The sequence below is a fragment of the Anopheles coluzzii genome, chromosome 2 (genome assembly GCF_943734685.1).
Source record: "Anopheles coluzzii chromosome 2, AcolN3, whole genome shotgun sequence".
Classification (NCBI taxonomy): Eukaryota; Metazoa; Arthropoda; class Insecta; order Diptera; family Culicidae; genus Anopheles; species Anopheles coluzzii.
In genome coordinates this window covers 102635356-102658117 of record NC_064670.1, presented here as the reverse complement: position 1 = coordinate 102658117, position 22762 = coordinate 102635356, and the positions used below count along the sequence as shown (strand labels likewise).

The 22762-nt window shown below is 44.6% G+C and overlaps 1 protein-coding gene across 1 annotated transcript in view; it reads left to right on the top strand.

Annotated features, from left to right (window-relative positions):
* Window positions 1-22762, top strand: part of LOC120949462 (uncharacterized) — a 111113-nt gene that overhangs the window by 83752 nt on the left and 4599 nt on the right. Inside the window, exons 8-11 of the mRNA XM_040366775.2 lie at window positions 3485-3570; window positions 6767-7003; window positions 20823-20981; window positions 22201-22373. Coding sequence (XP_040222709.2) covers window positions 3485-3570; window positions 6767-7003; window positions 20823-20981; window positions 22201-22373 — 655 coding nt within the window. The remainder of the gene's footprint in view (window positions 1-3484; window positions 3571-6766; window positions 7004-20822; window positions 20982-22200; window positions 22374-22762) is intronic.

The window sequence follows — 22762 nt, the reverse complement described above, 5'->3', positions numbered from 1 at the left end:
TCCGCTTATCAGCACAACCATCATCCATCGCTTGTAGTTGTGTGTGTGTTTGTGTGTTGTGATGCTTCAGTGTGAGAAAGCAAAGGGCGCAAAAAATACGCTCTTCTGTGAGCCTACCGGAGCAGCTGCTTCCTCGCAACCAACCAACCAACCGTTTGGTGAGACGTGAGTGCAATTATGGATCAAATTAAATTTTCCCTTTATCTTGTGCGCTTGATCGGACGCTTGGGGTGCATTTCGGAGCTAGGGTGAGTCGAGTAAACACTGGGAGTGGAAAAGAGTGAAAGTTTATGCCATCCTTGCAGCTGCTGCTTCGCCGGGACACTTTTCTAAAGTATCCAATGCTCCTACTGCTTAGATCTACTGTACCGTTTTGACTATGGATACCGGAAACCATCACTTTTAATCCTTCCCTCCCTACTGTAGCAATTCACAGCAGTTTGTCGAGAAAGGCCTGGAACACATCGGACCTACCATGAAGTTATGTTATGCTCTCATTGCTCGACCGAAAACAACCAACGTTTGAACGTTTGCTTAAAAATGGCTAATAATCGGTTATCAGTTGTACTGTGGAGAAGAGGGGAGAGCTTGGAATGGTACGCAAATCGTTGGCAAGAATCGGAAGCAAACCCAGGGCAAGAGATGAGAGCGTGCGATAGCGTCGGATGTGAAGCGGCCTGGTTGGTAATTAAATACCAGCCCGAAACTATTTGACACAAATTAGGAGGCCCTACCCCCTGTCGGGTAGCCAAGGCCGTAATTCTGCTATTAGCAAGTACATCTGGGACACATGGGGAAGGTGGTGGGAGGAAGGGAGAGGGTGGGGGGAGAGCTAGGAACAGTGAGATTCTTCTCTTTTGAGAGGGGATTAGGGAATACTTCATATAGAGGTTGCTTTAATTAAATTATTTAGAAAATCATGGAATGCCCTTGAATGTAGGGGTAGGTTTCTTACTATGTATTTGTGAGATGGCACACTTCCCCCAGTCATCGGCAAATTAGTTTCGGAAAACGATAAAACAGAACAAATATTGTCATTGTGTTACAACAACTCTAAATAGAATGCCACAGTCTTTCGACAATTGAAGAAAAATGGTTCATTTAGAGACACGTTCAGCACACTATGCGCATAACTTTTTTTTTTTAAATATTTTTCAAGGATATACTATATTCTCTTCTTCTTCTTCTTTCTTCTTCTTCTTTTTCTTCTTCTTCTTCTTCTTCTTCTTCTCCTTCTTCTTCTTCTTCTTCTTCTTCTTCTTCTTCTTCTTCTTCTTCTTCTTTTCTTCTTCTTCTTCTTCTTCTTCTTTTTCTTCTTCTTCTTCTTCTTCTTCTTCTTCTGGCTCAAAAACCTTAGTCGGTCAAGGGCTGCCTGTATCACTACTTGTGGAACAGACTTTTATGACTTAGTCATTCCCCCCATAGCAGGTCCTACGTATGGCGGCACGGTCCATTTCAGGGCTTGTACCCATAACGGCCATGCTGTTAAGTCGCTATTATTATTTAAGCTTACTTGCAGTACTAAATCTACGACCTTGCGAGCTGACCTTCATCAGACATCCGGAACATTCGCCATGGCGGATGGAGACATGCGTATAGGCATGTTTTATGCTCTACTTTCGAATTTTATCAATTCTTCCTCAGTTTCCGGGAGAAAATTGTTGAAGTGGAGCTTTTGCATCATGTTGGTCTAGAAAATGTCGATGGGTTCACAGACTATGGTGTAACATCGGAATGCCTCCGAAATTCGGCTTAAATGATCGACTTCGAGTTTTGGCATCATTGCTTGCCGCAGCGAAACCAGTGGACGTGATTTCTGCTTCCTGATATGTTTGTTCATGTTTCCAAAGTACTATTTCACTGTTCGGCCGGTTGCATGGACCTCCTGGCTAAGCTAACGCAGCAATGTAGCCACTATTCTCTCAGTCTTCATTTTCAACATCATTTGGAACTTCTTGGTCTACAGCACGAACAACACAGTGCCCAAGGAACCGTCACCATATTTTCCATTACAATGATTGTTGCCCACAAAAAGTTTGGCTCTGCTGCTTCTTCCGGGATCTTCCCCACAGCTCAGATAAACTACACATGTCAGCTCATAATCCGACCTGCCAAAACATGATGATATGAAGCTTAAACTACAGTCACTTAAACACCCGTTTGTGGTGTATGAATCGCAGGCTTCCCACACAACAAGTCTACATAAGCTTTCCACAACGATAAACCAACCAACTCATTTGTCGTAGTTGGATTTGTTTTCCTAGCCAGATTGAGCCTGGTGCTCCAAAGTTCTCCTCTCCAAATCAACCACTTCTGCGTGCGTCTTTACGTTTATGTGCTTTCCAAAGGCCATGGGCAAAACTAACCCGTTCAATAAAATTCAAATTTATATCAATTCATACGAACGGCGGCTCTGCCTGCGGTCGAAAGTAACCGGGGCAAAGTTGTTGTATCGATCCGTGTGCCTATCCACACGGTATCCGGTGCGAGGACGGGCGGCCCCTGTCAAGATCACGGGATGGATCAACTATTTTCCGACAAATTTTGCCATTCCACCCGCCAGCACTATCCTCCCAGCAAAGTTCTGGTGGATGACTTTTTTGTTAGTTTGCGCTTGAAAGCCCATCATCATGAATATGCATTAATGCCACGATGCCTTTCTTCCTGGGGGGCTAACTTTGCTATTCTATCGGGCTGAGCGACGAGCAATGGGGCAATGGGCAACGGAAGGATTATTGAAAATGTATATCAGTGTGTTGATACTAAGCGGATTCTCCGACACGGCAAAAGGGGTTTGGCTGCCGCAGTATCGCGTGTGTCTAGTGCTCACCGTAGGTTAAAGTTTTCCTTTTAACGGCAGCTTCTCGGGCGCATCGGACGCAAAGCAAACACTGGCGAAACCGATCTCTGTGTGTTTACGTACTTTACTTGGATCGTGGGCTCTCTCTCTCTCTCTCGCTCTAACTCTTTCTCTCGCGCTCTCTGCAAAAAGATGGTTTTGTTGGCGCGTTTTCCCCCGCGCCTGCAGGCACACTCTCAATAAACGTATATTTCATTTGAATATAGATGAGCCCCGAGAAACACCCTTTTTCACTTGACCGCGTTCCGAGATCCGGTGCCTGCTCGGTACAGCCTGAAGCTTTTCATTTCGTGGTACCCTGCTAGGTACCGTACATCCCTTCTCTCCCGTCCCAAGGTTACAACCAATCTCGACGCTTTACGGAACACTACCCGGTTGTTCTGTAGGTGGCCTCGATCGGCGCAGTTTAGTTCGATGCTGTTTACCTTTACCAAGGGCTCTTGCAGAAGGGGGTTTTGCAAATGCAACTGAATGAATTTCCATTTCCGCTCAGATTGGCGTACTCAGCACCTCCACCGGTCGTACAACGGCGTGAATTATTAGTTTGTTTTTCATCACCCACGCTCCTTCTGTATCCCCGCGCTCTCAACATTCACCGTTCACCTTCTCTCTTTCTCGTTGCAGGTCTTTCATGCACCGATGCAGGCCGGGACGCCGTTCGAATTTCGCATCCGGTACAAATTCATAAGTCAATCAGAGGCTATTGTCAGGTAAAATTATTCCTTCCAGTTGGTGAAGCAGCGCGCTGTCGCCTCGATGTTGGCCTGTGTTGGGGAGGGTGCAAAAATAAGGAAGAAAAAAGGAAAAAAGAGCTTCGCTCAACGAGCGGGCAGAACGTGTAATGAGCAGGAGCATGTGTTGAAGTAGGGATCAGGTTGGAGTTCCTGAAGGAATGGAGAAAGCGACTTTTTCCCCCCTTTGTCCACTTTGTTGAAGTCCCAGTATGAAGAATGGCTCGAGAAACGATCAAACACTCATATGCGACCGACACAAGCACCAACATCCGAGCGTACTGTTTCCCATTCTAGGCTGCCTTCGCTGATAAATTTCTCCCTTATTGCCAAGTATGCTCACGTACGCCACACACTGACACGCCTCAGCGCCGGAACAACAAGGTACACCGTGCCACCCTGCCCGGAGTGGCAAAACCGTGCCACTCGGAAGCTGACGAGGTTGAGGCTGAATTGTTGAAAGGAAATGAAACTTTAGTCACCTTGCAATCAAGCAGCCGGCTGTGCCGCCTGCTTCGCCTTCGCCACAAAATCGGTACCGAGGATTTGCCTACCGATCGATTCCGGCCACACGGTGACAGTTGCGTTATTGCAAGTCAATGCTTTCCCAGGATTTACTGGATGGGTTGCCTTCGTTTCTCTCTCTGTATTGATAGTTTGTACCATGTGGGGTCCTAAGCGCTACATGTTCATATTTCCATATGATTTGATTCCTTGCATCACGCTCCTTCTACTCAGTTGCCATTTGCAGAAGAAAGGGCAAACTTTCCCTCGACCTTTTCCTCCCTGAGCTTCCTCACTGTACAGTTTTCGAAATGTTTTCCCGTGAAAACGCAAGAAAAAACACACACCCAAAGAGCAAAGATAACCGACCGATCTCTTAGCAAAATGGGGTAAGTTTGCCGGGCAAATTGCAAAAGCAAATGTTGCGATTGGCATCGATTCAATCAGAAACGGTTCAGAGAGGAAGACGAAATGCTAAGGTACTCTGTGCACTGTGTACCACCCGGTGGGCAGCTAGAAACGAGGAAATTGGTCAGCAAACGAATGACGACCCTCCCCCCAAACAGACAGTAGTGCAGTAGTGCAGTGCTGTCAACATGACATTGGGGTCAAAAATATTTACCTTCCCCTGGTTGCAACTGGATGCTCTCGAAAATGGCGGTCGGGAGGCGGGTTTGCAATTTACTTTTTGATTGGTTAATTTATCGTACAGCTAAAAATGTTTTCATTTGCTCTGATCGTGCAGCAACCGGATCGGTAGACGGGCAGAGGGTAGAGTGCGTCTTGGCAGCAGTTTAGCTTTCTAATGGATACATTTTGCAACCCTGCATGTTCAACTATTTTTTGCAAATTCAATGATGTTCCAGGAAATGTTTAAGTTGTAAATGGACGATACTGGAAAAGTTTTCCACCCATCAGCTAGCAGCCAAGATTGTCTGCACTTTCCGAAAGATGGCCGTATGTTTTCATCTCATGAAAGGAGATTGAGTGCATTGGGATAAGTTTTGTAGTTTGTAGGAATTTGAAACTAGAGCCTTAGAAGTGGAGATATCCTGAAAGTTTGTACCAAAAAGGGAATGAAACTGATTGAAAGTTACATTTCTGGAATCAAAAATATTCTGATAGATTGCTAAGCTATTATAGCTTTACACTTTCATGAAAGCTCTCCCATGAGCTGGAGTAAGAGTAACAAAGGTCTACCACTTCGGATATTGATGTGTTTTTATCGGTTTCCTTATCGGTAACCAAAGCATGCATATGAGCTGAATGCAAAACAAAGCTAGTACACTCAAAACAATTGTTATAAATTCAGGAATAAGAATGCAAGATTAGAGTTTGAGAAGAAAGGATTATGATAGCGACGAAGAATGAGTTCAGAATCGGGATAGCCAAACGACTGGAACACACTGGAACATCAGTAAAACCCCAATGACCAAGCTCACAGCATATTTCTGATTTGCTTCCTCCAAAGCGAGGCGTTTTCTTCACAGCTTCCTCTTCTTATTTCCCAGCACAATGGAAATTCAATCCCAATCACACCGAAACATACCAAAACCATGTTTGTAACCAGACTTGCTCAGGCTGCTCTTTGTTGTAACCGAAAAGCCATGGAAATGGTTTTAGCTTCAACGACCGGTTTACTACACGGCCAAGTGCCCCATTGAGAATTCCCGGAGCCATGTAGAATAAGAACTACAGGCGGTTGCAAATGTTGCACAAGTCGCAAGTCAACGAAGGATAGTGTGCGCAAAAGAAACAACACACAACCACCTGATCCAATCAGAGATGGAAATGCTGTTATCAAATTGGATATTGAAATGTTAAATAATTCAAACGAATGGAATACTGTTGCGGGTATGGTAGGTTGGTGAAAAGGGGAAGCAAAACACGGTAAAGACATGCCGAGTCGATCGATTGATGCTGACAAGCAGTGAAGAAGCGGGCAACCAGAACAGAACTATCCAACTTGCTCAGTTGGAATCGAGAAGCTTTTAAATCAAAACCGAAAAGCAAACCAAACCAAGTGTCCCCGTTTCACCCATCCATTCTAGCCGTTTTCTTCATTTTTGTACTATTCGATTTTATTTATTTTGTTCTCACTTTCATCGATCTTGCCATTTTCCCTACTTTACTGCATCTCTACTCCCCTCCCTATTTTTCCTGCCATTTTCTTCAACTCAATTTGAAACCGATGAGGTAGAAAATTGAGCTCCAAAACCAAAAGCGCTTGTTTGCGTAAGAAGAAACGGTACGGTGGAACGCGCGGGTGCGTTAAAATATTCTTTTCCACCGGCACGACTCATCATTTCGCTTGTTGTGTCTACATCGCTGTTGTTCTTCGCCCTTTATCGAGTGTCCTTTGTAGCGTCTTTGGGCAGGATGGGGGAGTCGATGAAATGGAATAATTTACATCGTATCTTTGCCTACTTCGATTAAAACCGACGCTCCGTTATTCGAAGCGAGCTTTTTGTGGCGGTTGAAAAGCCTCGAAATCGATACGCTTTGAATTGCGGAAACACGTTTGTGCGCAGCAGCGTGTCACGTTACTTTGTGAATGAAGTAATGATTTGCCGTGCCCCAACCAACCAACATCGAAGTGACCGCTGCTCCTTCTTGCTGTTTTATGTTCTTTTCAACTGTCACTCAATTTGCACATGCTTATTCCACCCAGGTACGGTGCACCGAGCGAGCTGCTCGAGCTGGGCCGTGTCACGCCCGGCACGTACTGTACGCGCCAGTATGACGAATGCTACCGGAAAAAGTGTCGCCTGCAGAGCCCCAACTATCCGGGCATGTACCCGCGCAACGTCACCTGCTACTGGACCATCCGGCAGAAGGTGGTGCCGACCTGTAAGCATGCGATGGTCGCTATCAGCCAGGAGAATGAGCACAAAGCACTAGTGAAGCGGTAAGTACGGTGAAGCGATGAAGCAGTATCTATCTAAAGCGTGTTTAAAGGTTAGAAAGTTGATTCTGTGTACGCTTCGTTTACAGTCAAACGAAAGATAACAGCTATCGGTGCTCCACATTCGTCCATTATTCCATCATTTTACTCAAAATGTATTCATTTGTAAGGCCTTTTCAACCTTCTCGAGTCGTCAATGTTGAGTCGATCATGATTGAAATGTACATACAAAATCAAGAAATGTAAAACACATTAAATTTGTTGGTAGACAAGATCCAGATGAAGATTATCATGGATATAAATAATGCTTAACTTTAAAAGCTTCTATGCATTCCTTCAAAGATTAGAAGGAGATTCCTGGAAAGATAGCTCCAAATGCGGAATAAAACTGTTCCAGAGGCTCCTGAATAGCATGAAAGCTTTTCTATTTCAAAAGAACTGAAGCAGATAGTCGATGTTTGACGTCACCTTACTTGCTAGAAACTTGCTAATTGATACTCATGAACATTTCTTAACACAATGCAGGGAATAATTCTACGTTAATAAAAAAAAAACAAGCAATACTTCAGCAGGACTTTAATGCCGTTTTCCTTTGGTAGCAACTGAGCATTTGCCCTACAAAATGTTGCTTTCAAGCCTTTAAGAAGGAGTAACAAACAATACAATACAAAAATGTGTTTTTTCCCCCTAAAAATATGTTATCCCACCCGCCGGAAACTAATCCCATTGTCTACAGGTCCGCTTACTGCACACAAAACTTCTGCAGCTTAAAGCATTACCCACCGCCAGACAAGTCTTTGCAGCAGCAGCAGCAGCAGCAGCAGCAGCTAACTCCTTCCTTTTTCGGAAAGAAAACGGCCATTTCTTGTTGGCTTCTGCTGAGTTTTCCGCGCGGCCAAAGCTTTTACGCAAACAAATGGGTTCCGCGATGAAAGATAGCTTTAAACTTTGCTTAAAACTTGCTGGCTATTCGCTGGCCGGGCGGCAAACAGTGTACTTTTAAATTGTGTTAAAAAAAACTGCCAACAGCCAACCACCAAGCCGCAACTTGTATCGTGATGGTGAAACGAAGCCACACACACACACCGAAAAAAGTCAGTGTGTCTCGGGCTGCATTTGGAATGGGGAGAAGAAGTCAACTAGCGCGTCGTGTCTAAAATTAGGCTAGACTTTTGCGATATTTTTGTATACAAAGCTACACACACACACACAGACACAGTGCAATGGGGCGCTATGTTTAAGTGACTGCCAAAAGTGCCGCAATTTTAGCGAACCAGCCAAGAATGCCAACTGGCTGGCCGGCTGGTTAAAAATGGACAGCGAGAGCGAGAGAGAGAGAGAGAGAGTGTGGGAGAGAGTGAAACGAACTTTTCACTTTATAATGTGTTTCCTCTTGTTAGACGATTGTTTTTCTTACCCTCACTTGAGGCGCCTCGGGCTGTCCTCCTCCCCCCCCCCCGCCCACCCCTCTTTGGGTGACACAGGGACGCCAGGGACGCCGCTTTTGCACTGTATGGTTCCGAGGGTATTTTTTCGTATTTAATTCTTTTCCTCCCCATTGCTCGTGTTTTGTAGCGACCCATAACAAGTTCGCTACACAGTTCGGCGCTACTTCTTTCGCTTTTGTCAATGCGGTACTTGTTCCGTTGGTTCGTTCTTTTTTTTCTCGTTTTGCCTTCCCTGGGGAACTTGGCATTCGCCAACTCAAACAGAGCGTGTGCGAAACTTTTCACACAACTTTTCATTAATTTAATTCCGTTTTCCGCTATCCACACACACACACACACACACACACATACACACACACACACACACAGACCGTATGGTTCTCCACTCAGAGGGGCGCTCATTGCTCATTCCATGCCTCCACGAACCCTTTTTGTTTTATTCTAAATCTTGCACCTGACCACTTTGCTCACTCCTTGCTAAATCCTCCATACAACTGCACCTTGAGGAACGTGGGAGCATTTTTCTTTTCTTTTCAAGTTTTGTTGCTACATTAGGCAGCCAAAAGCTTGCAACTAAACCCATTGTTGGAGGTTTGAAATTAGGCAAAAAGGCTTCGTTTTCGAATGCCAACTTCTGCGGGAAAGAAAAATCGCAGTCGCAAAATCGTAAAACTACCAACTGAGCGCCGATCAGAGCGTATGGCTTAAGCGTAGAGCAGCGCCACACAGAACCAAAAACACATTCCTCCAGTGATGTGCCGGGCTAGTGGCGAAAAGAAACAACTTTAGAAAGAAACACACCACACCGCAGTCCCCCCGGCAGTGATCAGTCCCCGTTGCCACGCACGCACACACGCGGACGGCGGACCAAGGGGCAAAGAATGTGGGCACAAATATATTTAATAATTCAGCTCGTATTAAAAGCTTTCCTGAGTGGCAGCGCTGTGCTGGAAACGCGTGGCCAAACCTCCTGTTCTGGGAACTGTACCTCACACACACACACACACACACACACACACACACTCTCACTGCGGAAATAGCAAAGTCGTTCGCTTCCTTCGCTCGCACTGCACTGCGGAGCACCCGGGCCCCGGAAACAGAACGCCACCGGAAATGAACACCCGAAGAAAGTTGGGTACGTATGGTGGTAGAGGTGTTTCTGCCACAATCGGACGGTTTGATGCAGGCAGGGCATGCGGGGTGTGTGTCTTTGGAGGGGGGCAGCGAAATTACCAAACGAAATGGAATTTAAAAGTTGTATGAGATCTTTTCCAAACCCCTTTCTGCTGCTGCAGCACCAAATAGAGCGCCGCGCTAAGGTGATGGTTGGAAGGTGTATTTTTATCGACACGCGAAACGCGAAAGCTTCGTTGCTTCGTTTGCCAACTGGAGTGGGTGTAGAAAAGCTGGAGAGGATGGTTGAAAAACAATTGCTACCGGAAACGGTCGCACAAGTGGAATGGAATTTCTCTTCCTTCTTTTATTTTTTGCTTTTTGCTTACGCAAAGGACTTTAAGCTTTCATCTAGCGAGCGGACGTTTCTTGGCAGCGCCACACAGTTTCAGTGGAAAAGACGGAAATTTCTAATTTCAACTCATTTTGCTGGGAAAATCCCCGAATTTGGCTGGCATTTTTTGGGCTGAGTGAATTGCTGTATTTTCTTGAGGTGCTTGAGATTGTCTTTTGCTTCGTGCGAAACAAGAAGCCCGTTTTTTTTACGTACGCACGCACCTGAACACTGAAGTGAAAATGGATACAAGCGGAAGAGCACAGGGAACAACTGTTCATATGGTAGGAAATTTGCATAACATGGAGAAAAACCCACACACACACACATCGCCAGGGCGCGATATCTGTAAAGCTGAAGTAAATGATTTCGTTCAGCATCGGATTAACGGTTACGATGGTTGCTTACGTGTGTGTGTGTGCATGTAAGGCGTGTGCAATTGTTGATAAGGATATAGGTTCAGGTTGTGGTACACCTTGTTGTAGCACGTTTTTTTTATATGCAGCATTTTCTTTTTATCTTGTAATAGAAACATGAACATGAAGATGAGAAACGCCATGTTTAGGGATGGAAAGTGGTAGCTTACATCTAAGTTTTTTTTAAGGGAGGAAATTGCTATTCAAGCACAGATTTGTTGCCATGCTGGAAAGGGAAGGATTAACCACCTAAAATGAGGCGCCGGGGAACGTTTGCGTGAGCTGGTTGTGTTCAGAAAGCGTATTTAGTCTAAAGAGAAGACTTTTAAATTTGAAAATTAAATGGAATTTGACTTAAATAATTCAAAATTCAACCATACAAGGATTACATGTGTACAAGGTCATGAAATCCTCATGAAAATCAACAAGAATTTGGACCTATTTTAACTCCTTATAGAGCTTAATGGTGTCAAGAAACTAAATAAACCATTACGGGGCTTCATTCATGATCTAAACATGCTCATATAGCTCAAGATCTATTAAGGAGAACAGGTCGATGCAAAGCCCGTTGCGAGGTTGCCATTTTCAGCTCGCTTTTGACAGTTTCATGAAAAAGTGTTTACAAACAAACGGCTAGTAGTTAACGCGGAAAAGTGGACGAATTTACTATTGGGAAGATTATATTGTTTTTATTTCTTGCGGTCAATTACGTCTGGAGAATAAAGGTTGCAGTTTACTCTGTATTCCGAAACATTGATAACCTTTTTCATTGTTTGCCATTCCGTTACCACAAACCACTACCGTTTGCAACAGTCCTGCTGGAAAAACGAAAAGTTTAACATGTTCCAACTGGGTAAAAGAAGTCCTATTTGGTTTCAATTAAACACTTAGAGTAAAATGAAACATCCAATCGACACACACCGGTACAATATGCATATCGTCCTTTACTTGGATTGCATCAGTCAAGTAATATTCTAATTGGATTCTAATTGATATAATATTCTAATTGATAGGAAATGTGTGCAAATTGCTGAACAAAACTCTCATTCATTTCATAGCAACGTCCATCGCTAAAGATAAACAATTTTCACTTTAACTGTCAAAATTTTCCCATGGCTTTCTGTCAATTTACTCTAAACGCTTCGACCTGTTCTCTTTCAAGGACCTTGATATAGCTATTGAACCGTTTAGTACGCGATTGAACTGTATGAAAGTAGGCGTTGACAAGCTCTATGATACTATAGTTTGTTTGCGTATTCTTGCGAAAAGGTCTGTAATTTTGGACTACGAGCAATTTAGACGGCTTAGTTTGCCTAATGAGATCGTATTAAATTGAGTTTAATGTAATACATTATCCACTTAAGGGTACAAACATACGCAGATAATTAAAAAAACACTCATCAATACCTCTAAAATGGAAATTGTTGCATTCCAAACAACCAAACACTTCATGTTCAGCTTCAAACCAACTCAATCAGCGCTTGATTGATGCGCAGATAGATAAAACACACACACAAACTGCTCACCTGTCAATCTGTTAGCAAAATAAAACGTCAATCCGTGTCCCAATTTGGCTTGAAAAAGCCGCACCACTGCTTAAATACTCGTTCAATCCGAGTATCCAGCGTACCACCGCACTCACCCGCAGCGAGTGGTTTCGGGAGGGGGGAGGGAAGCAATTTTCAACATAATTATCATCGTTCCCTTCATCGTAAACAACATATTCGACATAGTCATGCTCACTGTCGCGTGACGCCGTTCCCTGGGCGCCTCCATCACGCGTTCGGCACTCGCGGTGCTCCAGTTTTTTATTTTTACTTTCCACTTGCTCTGTTGTTGTTGTTTTTTTTTTTTTGTCCTACATGTCACGTAAATGAGGCGGAAGTTTCACTTAGTGTGCGTGTTTCTCGTGGTCTTTCCGCAACCCGGATGTCTGGAACTGGTGTGGTGTCGAACGAAAGGAAGGAGACAAAAACAAAGCGTGTGCAAGTTGCTGTCCCAAATGGGAAATGGCCGCTAAAAGCACATCTCACCTTCTTTCCTACACTGCGTGCGTGTGTGTGTGTGCACCTTCCTACACTCTCACACACATGTATCCACAAGCACCATTTCCAGTACGCTGCCCATTAGTTGGGTGCGTCGGCAGCAGCAGATCGTTAACATAATTAATAATGAATCATTATGAAAATTTTCCGGAAATTATTTTAATCCAACGTGGCACCAGTTGGAGGACGAACGTGGACGGGGTGGTAGAGGACTTAGCGTGGATGGAGAAAAAAACACCACCCAAGCACCAAAAACACTCCTCCAAAGGGTCCGTCGTTTTTGGCATTGCTTTGGTCTGGCTTCGAACGGTCTTCCTTCATACAAACACAAACACAAACAAACACAATTACAGCTTACGGACGCAAAAGAGCTCAAGAAAATGGGAGTCACCCTTACACCCTACTTCCTTCCTTTGCCATCAGCATCTTGCACGTTCCGTAAACGGCGCCCAGTCACGCGAATCGTCCGTCATCGGAAAAATCAACCTTCCCTCACTCACCGTTCACTGTTTATGGGCGCTCCTGTTCACGGGCTGGTAAAATTGTTATATTTATGAATTAATGTTTAATTTTCCTTCCGTCCCCCTCTTTTTCCCCATCCAAAGACTAATTCGCACCCACTCTGGTGCTCTTCTCCCCTGGGTCCCTGGTATTGGTGCTATTATCGACGTCATGAACCACTTTGTCGCTTCTTTCTTGGCCGCGCCGGCACGGAGGGAAAAATGTTACAAGCGCAAGTAAAACTTTGACTTCTGTCTATGAGGGTTTGGTGTTTTTCATCGGCCAGAAGTTGCCCCACTAGACGCGGATCCTTAAGTTCAGCAGAAGCATTCCAGCACAGGCTGAAGAATTCATTCACCGTTGCTGAGATGAAGTCCCATTTCAAGTGGGACGTTCGTCCTTTTTCCAGTGTTATCGCCCATTCAAAAAACACTCCCACTACCAACCTCCTTTACAAAAGCAATCAAGAAAACACACTGGGTTCTTTGGGGTAGGGGTAACAATGTGAACCCGATGTTCGGTGAACCGCGCGCGGGCGCCATCGAGATTGGAGCGATTGGAAAACCTGAAAACCGGAAAGAAGCCGTTTTCGTCCGATAAGCGTACCTAAATCTCAAATTTGCCTTCAGTTTGTGTTCGGCAAAGGGACCGAAAAAGAGACCTACCAACCCCACCCTCAGAGGCATGCCCATTGCCGATGATTAATGATTCTGGCGAGGGCTTTGGCCCGCGCGAAACCACCATACAGATCGAGTCCAGAGTCGGCAAAGAACCATTGATTTGCGTGAGGCTGGTCGAGATTTGACCGTTGCCAGACGGCTAGGAGGGTGCGAGACTCCATCACAAGAAGAAAAGTCTTCGATAGGATCAACATCGTCGTCTTACAGCACAAGTTAACACGAGCTTAATCAGATTTTTCTGAGATCTGATCGCGCGAGAAACTTTCCCTGCTCGCTCGCTGCGGTGGTGTGGTGGTTGATAAATGTTAGCGCCCAGGACGTCAAAAGGACGCTGTTGACCGGTAGCACTAAATCTTTCATCTTTTTGAAATGTGTGGTTTGGGGAGGAGGGGGGAGGGGGATTTTCCACCAGCAAGCAGGATGCTTTTTATACGGTGACTACGAGGTGTGAAGTTAATTGGTTTTCTTCGAGCGAAATTTGCGTGGGTTTATTCGATGCAAAGATAGGTGGGTAGGGCAGGGCAGGACTAAGAATGGAAAAAATGTAAATTCAGTCAGATGTTTGAAAGGATGTGAAATTTACGCGTGCTTTAAGTGCTAAGATGGTCTATGGAGAGTATTGTTTAAAGCTAAAATTGCTCCTTTAAATGCTAATCGGGAGGCGTATATTTTTTTTGCTCAATTTCTATAAATATTCGCTTGCTCATGGTAACATAATTTGTGCTTAACGTGGTTAATCTACTCTCGAATTCGAGTAAACAAGCGTCATTTGAACGGCTGTAACAAGCTGTCAGTTGTCATATTGGATGATACGAGTCTAGTGAAGCAATACAATTGAATTACTTCCGATTTTTGGATGAAGGATGTAAAAATTGATTCAAGCATAACATTTGAAGAGTATCCTTAAGGCATTTGGCAGCTGTAAGTAATGTTTGTTATTTGCAGAAAAAGTTTACAAAACAAGCTGATTCGTTATTATTAATCAAACTCTTAATTTACAGGGTTTCTAACAATTTATTGGTCAGTTACCATGATTTTTTGATGCGTTTCCACGATTTTTTGATCGTATCGGATAAATTTTTGGTTCGTTCCTATAGTTTATTAGTATTTTCCGATAGGATATTAATACAATTGGACCAAAAACTTCTGCGAAACGGCCAAAAAATCGTGGGAAGGCACCAAAAAAATATGGGAACCCACCAAAAATTTATGGGAACCAACCAATAAATCGTGGGAAACTCTGTAAGAGCCTAAAAACCGATCAAATATTTTGTATTTCAACTGTACTTTTGTGTAAAAGAATCTAATAATAAAAAGCATTTCCAGCTCTTCAGTCACGATATTGTTCCAGTTGAACAAGTTTTCCCATCGCATGGATAAGAAAAGCTTACCAAAAAGTGCAATGGATCCCAAAATGAGCAACGTCATGCAGTCAGACAAAGGCAACTTAAAACAAACAAACAAAAACTTCACTGTGCAAACCTTTATCTTATCCTGAAATAAATCACTGGCACGTTTAGCAAGGAATAAGCCACAAGTAACTCTTATCTTGCTTACAATTCCATTCGCCCAACCGCCCCCATTCGTGTGAACCACTCTTCGCGCGCGCGCGCGCACAACTATGCGCCACAACTTTTAATTAGAGTTAAGAACAATGCTACCACACGGCACCAACTGAAAACCGCAAAACCACGTGTCTATAGTCATTTTCATTGCTAGCGACAAAAACGACCCTGCGGGGAAGTGTGCGTGGCTGAGAATCAAATTTCGAGTGTTTTGCAGCGAGCTCGAAAATCCTCACCAGCACACACACACACACACACATTGTCACTGATCGTCTATAAATCATGCATCGACCGATTTTAGTGAGGTGCTGCCGACTCACTGCCGTTCAATTGCTTCGCTTTTTTAAGCATTAGACAATTGTTTGGCAGTGCGTTGTCGTCCTTCTGTCGTAAGGATTTATTTCCTCTTCTTTGCACCGAACCTTTACCCAATCCCAATCCCCAATCCTTTCTTTTCTTTACTGTTGTTGTTGTTTGAGTGAGTGATGGTCGTGAGATTCGGAAAGACGCAAGAAACAATTTTCTCACGCTTTCGGTTTTGATTTTCAGTTTCCCCTCTGTTTTCTACCATCGTTTCGGCACGATTTACTACCTCCCGGTACTTCCGCTGCCGGTTTCCGGTTTCAGAAGACAAATGTCGCCCTTTCTTGTTTCCCCTCTGTTTACTACGCTTGTTTGGCAAGAAAGTTGTGAGCCTTCTTCTGCGACAACTTCATTGCGGTGTCCTTGGGTGGGAAAAAAGGGAAGCAAAAAACCCAATGTCTTCGATTGTCGCCAAGGCCCTCCGGGGAATCTGGGACAAAACTGGGACAATGACGAGAGATAAGGAGAGAGAGAGAAGGCAAAAACCCGTTGTAAAACTTCATTCCTACACCAGGCGCAGCTCAACACTCACGAAAATCTCAACCCTTACCGGAGGGCGGTGTACTAAAGCTGCTGGAAAAATGGGTTTGCAAAATCACAAAACAGAAACGATGACACCGTGTTGGTACGAGCGGTAGCAAGACGGCACCGACGAGCTTTTCCCTTGCTCGGTTCTTGTTTTATGTTTTTGTCTTCACTACCTCTACTGCTGCCGCTGCTATTGCGGGTTGAAAAATCTGTTTTCCTTTCACGTTAGCGCGTGCAGGCAGTGCAAGAGCAGAGCTGACATAAGGGGGAAAAATCGGAAATCGTTTCACTCTCGTTTCAAAACCCTGCAAAATGGGGATTTTTATTCCATGGCGGGCCGCTTTTCCGCGCTGTTCGACAGTTTTAGCGCCTCCGGCAGCGTCTACAGCAGCGGAGAGGTTCAGAGAAGGGACAAGAAAAAACCGCCCAAACCACAACATGGAACCAGCTACGGCAAATGCAAGGGGAAAACGATAAACGGAAAGTGATAAAAATATCTAATTTATGAACTAGTCCGAGGGAGCCGCTTTTTGTCCTTTTTTCGTCCCTAAAGACGGTCGCTAGTTGCTCGTTGAAAGAAAGAATAGCTTCCTTTACCGTTTTCCTGGAGGTTTGCGATCCTTTTCACCGACAACATTAAACGGGGGGAGGTTTTTTCTACCTCCCATGAACCTGGCTTGTACAGTAAAACAACAAACCGAGTACGAGCATGTCTTCGCGGTGTTTCGCGGTGAGTAAAAAACGCCGCCATTATTGCCCCCAACATTAAAGGTAATGAAAATCGAATTACCACCGTACCACCGTACCACCAGCCAGTCCCATTTACCAGCGGGTGAGGTTTAATACTGTTGGAGAGGAAGCAAAGGATCCTCAAAACACTACAACACTTCCCTGTTCGTGTAGTTTTACGATTTCATGCCCCGTTTTGCCGCATTCGCATTTCACGAGCAACTTTATTCCAATCACGACTGGGAGCTGTCGATTTTCTCGATGAAATGTTACTGAAAACTGCTGCTAGTTCCTCGATACGTAGACAGTGTAAACCCTCTTCTCTTCCCTAACATTTCTCTCTTCTCTTCCCTAATATAAACAGTGATTGCAACGTGCTTCTCACATCCGCACAAACAACTGCAGCTCGAGTGAAGTGAAGTGAAGGAAATTGCTTCGTGACCGTTCGTGGTTTGGGATAGTGTTTGGGCCCCCCAAAAACCGCTACATTTTCACTTCAACAACCCGAAACACAGCGAAAAGTGAAACAATAATTTTCTTTTCGTAACAATTGCCACACTTCCTGCTGTTTCCTCTGGTTTGCAAGTGGTTTTTTGCAGGGAGAGGGCGATGCCTTTTTTCCCTGTTTACGCTGTTCCCTGTTTCAACAAGGCACTGTCAAAGGCAGGGCTGTAGGATGGGGTTAAAATCCATTCACACAAGAACACACACCAAAAACAGTAGTTTATTAACCTCCGGAAAAGTCACGCCCGGGGATATGGCGCACAGGGAAGAAAACAATTGCAAATGCCGCTTGCTACAACCATTGAGCGGCGAAATAATAATAATTTTCCCTCAGCATAGCAGCCAAATGCATTTTCCCCCGCTCCCCCTTTTAGTTGGTGTAAATTTGGGACAGGAAATGAGAGAGGAAGGGAGGGGGTGAAAAGAATGCAGGGAAAATTCGTTCACGCGTGTTCACTTCGGTTGTTCTCATGCACTCATTCGATGGTGCTGGCATTTTGGGCGAGATTCTTGTAAGCGCCCTTCAACTTCGGTGCTCGATTTTCCACTCTGCCGAACTGCTTTCCCCCATCACCAAAACTAACCAACACTCGAAATCAAACCAATTCGTTTGGGCACGAGTGTGTGCGCGTGTGTGTTTCTGTTGTTCGAGCATTGGTTTATGAGAAAAGTTTTACCATTTTGCAATGGAACCGCTGTGAAAAGTGGCGTGAAACAAACGGTTGCCCCGTTGCAGCACGCGAGACGATCCTTGGGTCCCGTGTGTGTATGCGTGTGTGTGTGAGGTAGGTTTGCGGAAGTGAATACTAAACTACAGAGAGAGAGATTGGGTTCGTTTTTCGGGTTTTGGCTGCTGGTAGTGTAAATATGAATAGTGATAGAGTTTTTTTTGTACTTTTGCTTTGCTTTACTGCCCCCAAACGGCACAAAAAAAAAAAAACAATCCATCCAGCACGACGATCATCATCCTCCGACAACAGTTCGACAGGAACTTGGACGTTCCAGGGGAGAAGCAACAAAAGCAAAAAAAAGAGGGACGACGCATAAAATACGCTTTATCATGGCACCCACTACAACAAAACCGCTCCGACACTGCATCCGTTCACGTGAATTGTTTGTGCGTTCATGTGTGTATGTGTGTAGGTTGAAACTTTACCTTCAGCACTGGAGTGCACCGGCAAGCCACCCAATTGCATAAACATTCATACATGGTTGCACAAGTTGCGCTGTTGCAAAATTGCATTACATCCTTGTTTTAGTTTGTTCGTCCTTGTTTTTTTGCATCTCTTCTGCAAACACCCCAGCCCAAACAGTCACTTGAAGGATGCTCGGTCTCTCGTTACCATGGCAATGCCATTCACGGTGTAACACAAACACACACTGCTTGATGCGCTTTCGCAGCGCAAGGTTACGCAACCATGTGATGGGACGGATTTGAAGGCACGTGTTAGTGTAGGCACCACGGAAACGATTCGGTCTGTAACTTTTTTAATTGCAAAAAGCCAAAGCGGAATTGAAACTGAGGGTGAGTTTGAGCGAAAAATCAAGCAAAGCCAAAAAAAAATGAACCTTTGTGGTCGACGAATGGTGACAGGATAAAATTGACTCCGAACGGCCACAGTGAGTTGGCATCAAATCTAGTGCCACTAGAGCTGGGTTGGGATTTATTTTACCCCTGGACCACAATCGGTTGCAAAGGGCGATGCTTTCACAAAACCAGAGCGAGAAGCAAACAGTTGCTGTTTTTGACCATACACACACACACTCATTAAAACTTTCCACCTGCTTGTATGGCAGGTTTGGGCTCGACGGACCAAACACACTCCCGCTTTATGCCTGGGGAAAGTTGCCGTGGGTGTTAGCAACGATTCAAACTCGCTCGTACACTGGCAATGGAAAAGAATCGTTCCCGGGGACATCAGGACATCATCGGGACTCTTGCCCGTCCGCTGAAGCAATGGGTGGGAAATTGGTCCGAATGCGCAATGGTGATAGTGGGTTTTGATAGCGCTTAACATCCCTTTTCCGGCACGATGTGCAGTTTTAGCCGCATTACGTCGTGTCCGAACCAGATGTACTTTTCTGTGCTGGCCTAATTGGCCACGGTGGGTGCAACTTTTTAGAGCCATTACCATGTAGAGCCATGTAGTCCATTACCTGACGCAAGCTAAGGTGATAGAGAGAGAGAGAGAGCTAAACAATAAGCATCGATGGGATACGATATCGTTGAGTTATTGTGACCCTGTTAATTGGCTTTATTGTATCGATATTGAGGAGTTTAGTTGGTAGTGTATTGCTTTTTTTGTATTTTGGTTCAATTTGTTTCGTTCACTCACTTGCTTTCTTCGTTAAGTTGTATTCCAAACTTAGCTACAGGGTATCTAAAGATATCTACAATTTATACGGTTGGTTGCCGTAATTTGTTTTTGGTCCGTTTCACGATTTATTTACCTTACTTACTTACTTATCCGGCGCTACAACCGCTTTTCGGTCTTGGCCTGCCTCAGGAGTGTCCGAAACCGCTCACGGTCTCGCGCCTTCGTCTGCCAGTCCGTTATCCCGGCCTTAATGGCGGACGCCTCCACGCCATCTTGCCACCTCAATTTGGGCCTACCACGCCTCCTCTGTCCTTGTGGACGGCCTAAAAGGATTTATTTAGCATTTCCCATATATATTTAAATCGTTCCCACGATTTATTGGTATCGTTCCATTGGACATCAATACAATTCAACCAAAACATTCTGGAAAATGCACAACAGATTATTAAAACGAACCAAAAATTATGGGAAGCAACCAACAATGTTCGGGAAACATCTTTGATCAAAACCTTGCGAAACCCTAAATGCGCATAAAGATATGCAAAATGAAAAGCAGAACGGCTTAATAAACTCACTTGCTGACTCTTATTGAAACATTGCATACATTTAGGCGCACAAAATCCATTCAGGAGTAAATTCAAACTAACAGGATTCGAAGAATTGTGGTTCAATTCAATCTTTGCTGTATAATTCTACAATCTTTAAGTAAAAATCTGTTGTATTCACTGTTCGATGGGAATATTCTCAAGATAAATCTGAACAGAGTAATAATTAATAATTAATTTGAAAAATATCTGAGTATCAACTGTAAATGTCCAAAGTGACATGTATGATTCGGTCTTGAAATGTATTATTTCTCATCAAAAATTACTATTTTCAAAACAAAAAAATAAACCACAACATAATCCACCTGTACATTGCGTTGTAACAAAATCTGCGGAGTTATAAAACAATCCACACAAGAGACATCCCACCCGGAGCAGATTCTAACTCACCCTCCTGATACACATTTCATACGAATTGCTTCCAACATCAACATCTCACCCGTAAGCCCGCTCCGGGCACTACACAGCACCGGCTGGCATTAAAACTGTTTATCATTATTCCTCGAACCCGTCATCCAGCCCCGTTTGGAGCAGCGAATTCGCCGAAAAATTGACATATTTTCACATTTTACTCATCCTGTTTCACCAACGCAACGCACTTCCACCCTTCCAGATCCATCGCGAGCCTAAACAAAACGGCACGAGCGGTGCGGGCCTGGTCGGACTGTACGGGCGAGCGGGATCATCTGATCTTCTACGACGGCAGCAGCACCAACGATCCCGTCCTGGCGAAGTACTGCGGCGGCGACTGGCTGCCACGGGTCGTGTCGCGGTAAGTGTATGCTACTCCGCTTTTGCGTATGGGAACATTTCTTTGAGGGATTGCATAATTAAGCACATGGGACGCGAGTTTGTGTGTATGTGTGTGTGTTTTCCTGTGTAACTAGATAAGCAGTTCTACACAATCGAAACAAAGGAGCAAACAACACTCGCTCTACGGCGACACAATGAGCAAACACAGAATGATGCGACTCATGGCTAGAGAATTAAAAGATGCTCCATCTTCAAATCCAACCCATCCTTCTTCTCAAAAACAAAAATGGGAACAAATTTCAACTCTTTACAGTGAGGAAATGAAAAGTTTCCTTCACGTTCAACGATCCTTCGGGCTGAAGATGGATGTTATTAGAGAAATTGGAAGCAAAAAACTCATATGCCGCCGAAAAACAAGCGTTCCATCCAGAGCGTTTTGATGCAAACAGCCTGATATGTAGCAGAATTGTCGGTTCCGGGGAACTTTCATTAAGCCTTTTCGAAAGCTTTCGAGTGAAGAAAACTGGCGCGCAAATGAAACGTTGAGCAAAAAGAATCCAGCAACGACGAAATTGTATCCCGCTGTAAGTCAAAAAGATTATTTGAAGTACTAACCACCCGTGCGCGCCCCGCGTTCGCTGTAATCTTGTGCACCGTCGGCATAGGGTGAGTGTGAAATATGCCTCCCGGGTTTGTGCCTGTGTGGTAGAGTGTGTGTGCTTGAATGTGTATTTTTCTGTGTGCCAAAGCGCCAGAAAACTTTTCTCATTTTGGTGATAATATAACTTATGTTTCCCTTGGTGGCAGATCGCAGACAGCATGAAAAGGACATGCCCATGCCTATGCCCAACCAAAGCGAGCAATGTGAAGCAAGCAGCCAACAGCCAACACACATACCCCAAAAGTATCAACAACAACAAAAAAACGAACAAAACGAAGGAAGAAATGTTTGCCAGCAATCCGTGGTGTGTAATATCTTCACATCTCCACGTGCTGGATTAAACCGGATGAGTGGTCGGGCGGTGCCAAAGAGCCCGCAAGGGAAACGAGATGAACAAGCCTGCGATATGATTGAGAAGCTACGAACGTGTGAATAATTGTCGCGGGAGGGCTTGAGAACATTAAGATTAAATATATATATATATAAAACTGCAGCACCTCGTCGCCAACCAGCAAGAATCCTTTTACAGCTGTAACAAAATTTAACACACATTACTTACCCTTTTCTCCACCAACAGCGGACCGGAAATGCTGATCGCCTTCCATTCGAGCCCGTTCTCGGCCCCGCTCCAGTCGGGCCAGTCGAACCGTGGCTTCGAGCTGGACGTTGACATTCTGTTTGCCGATTCCGACTCGTACGACTTTGCCCAGGGCAGCAAGTGTGAGTTTCACATCAACGCAACGAATCCAGGTAGGTTTTTTGTGGTTGTCTTGTTGTTGTTCCGCCCGCTACAATAACACTTAGCGTAATTTGGCCTAGAAAAAGCTTAATGGGGGGGGGGGGGGGGGGGGTGTGTAGAGCATGAAAAGAAGCGATCCTAAATTCTATTAACGCACTGCGAGTGACAGCTGTCGGTGGACGGTGTAAATTTGTGCCGATGTCATAACAATTGCTACAAAGTTCGCCTACTGGCAACAACAGCAAAAAAAGGGACCTTTGTGTCTCGCGGACACGGACATCAGCCCCGTTTAAAACACGTTCCGTCCATTTCGTACACAAACAACATTTAAACAAGCCATCGAACCACGGAGCAGAGATTGGGCAGGGCGGTCAGAAAAGGGCGACATACAATGCTGGAA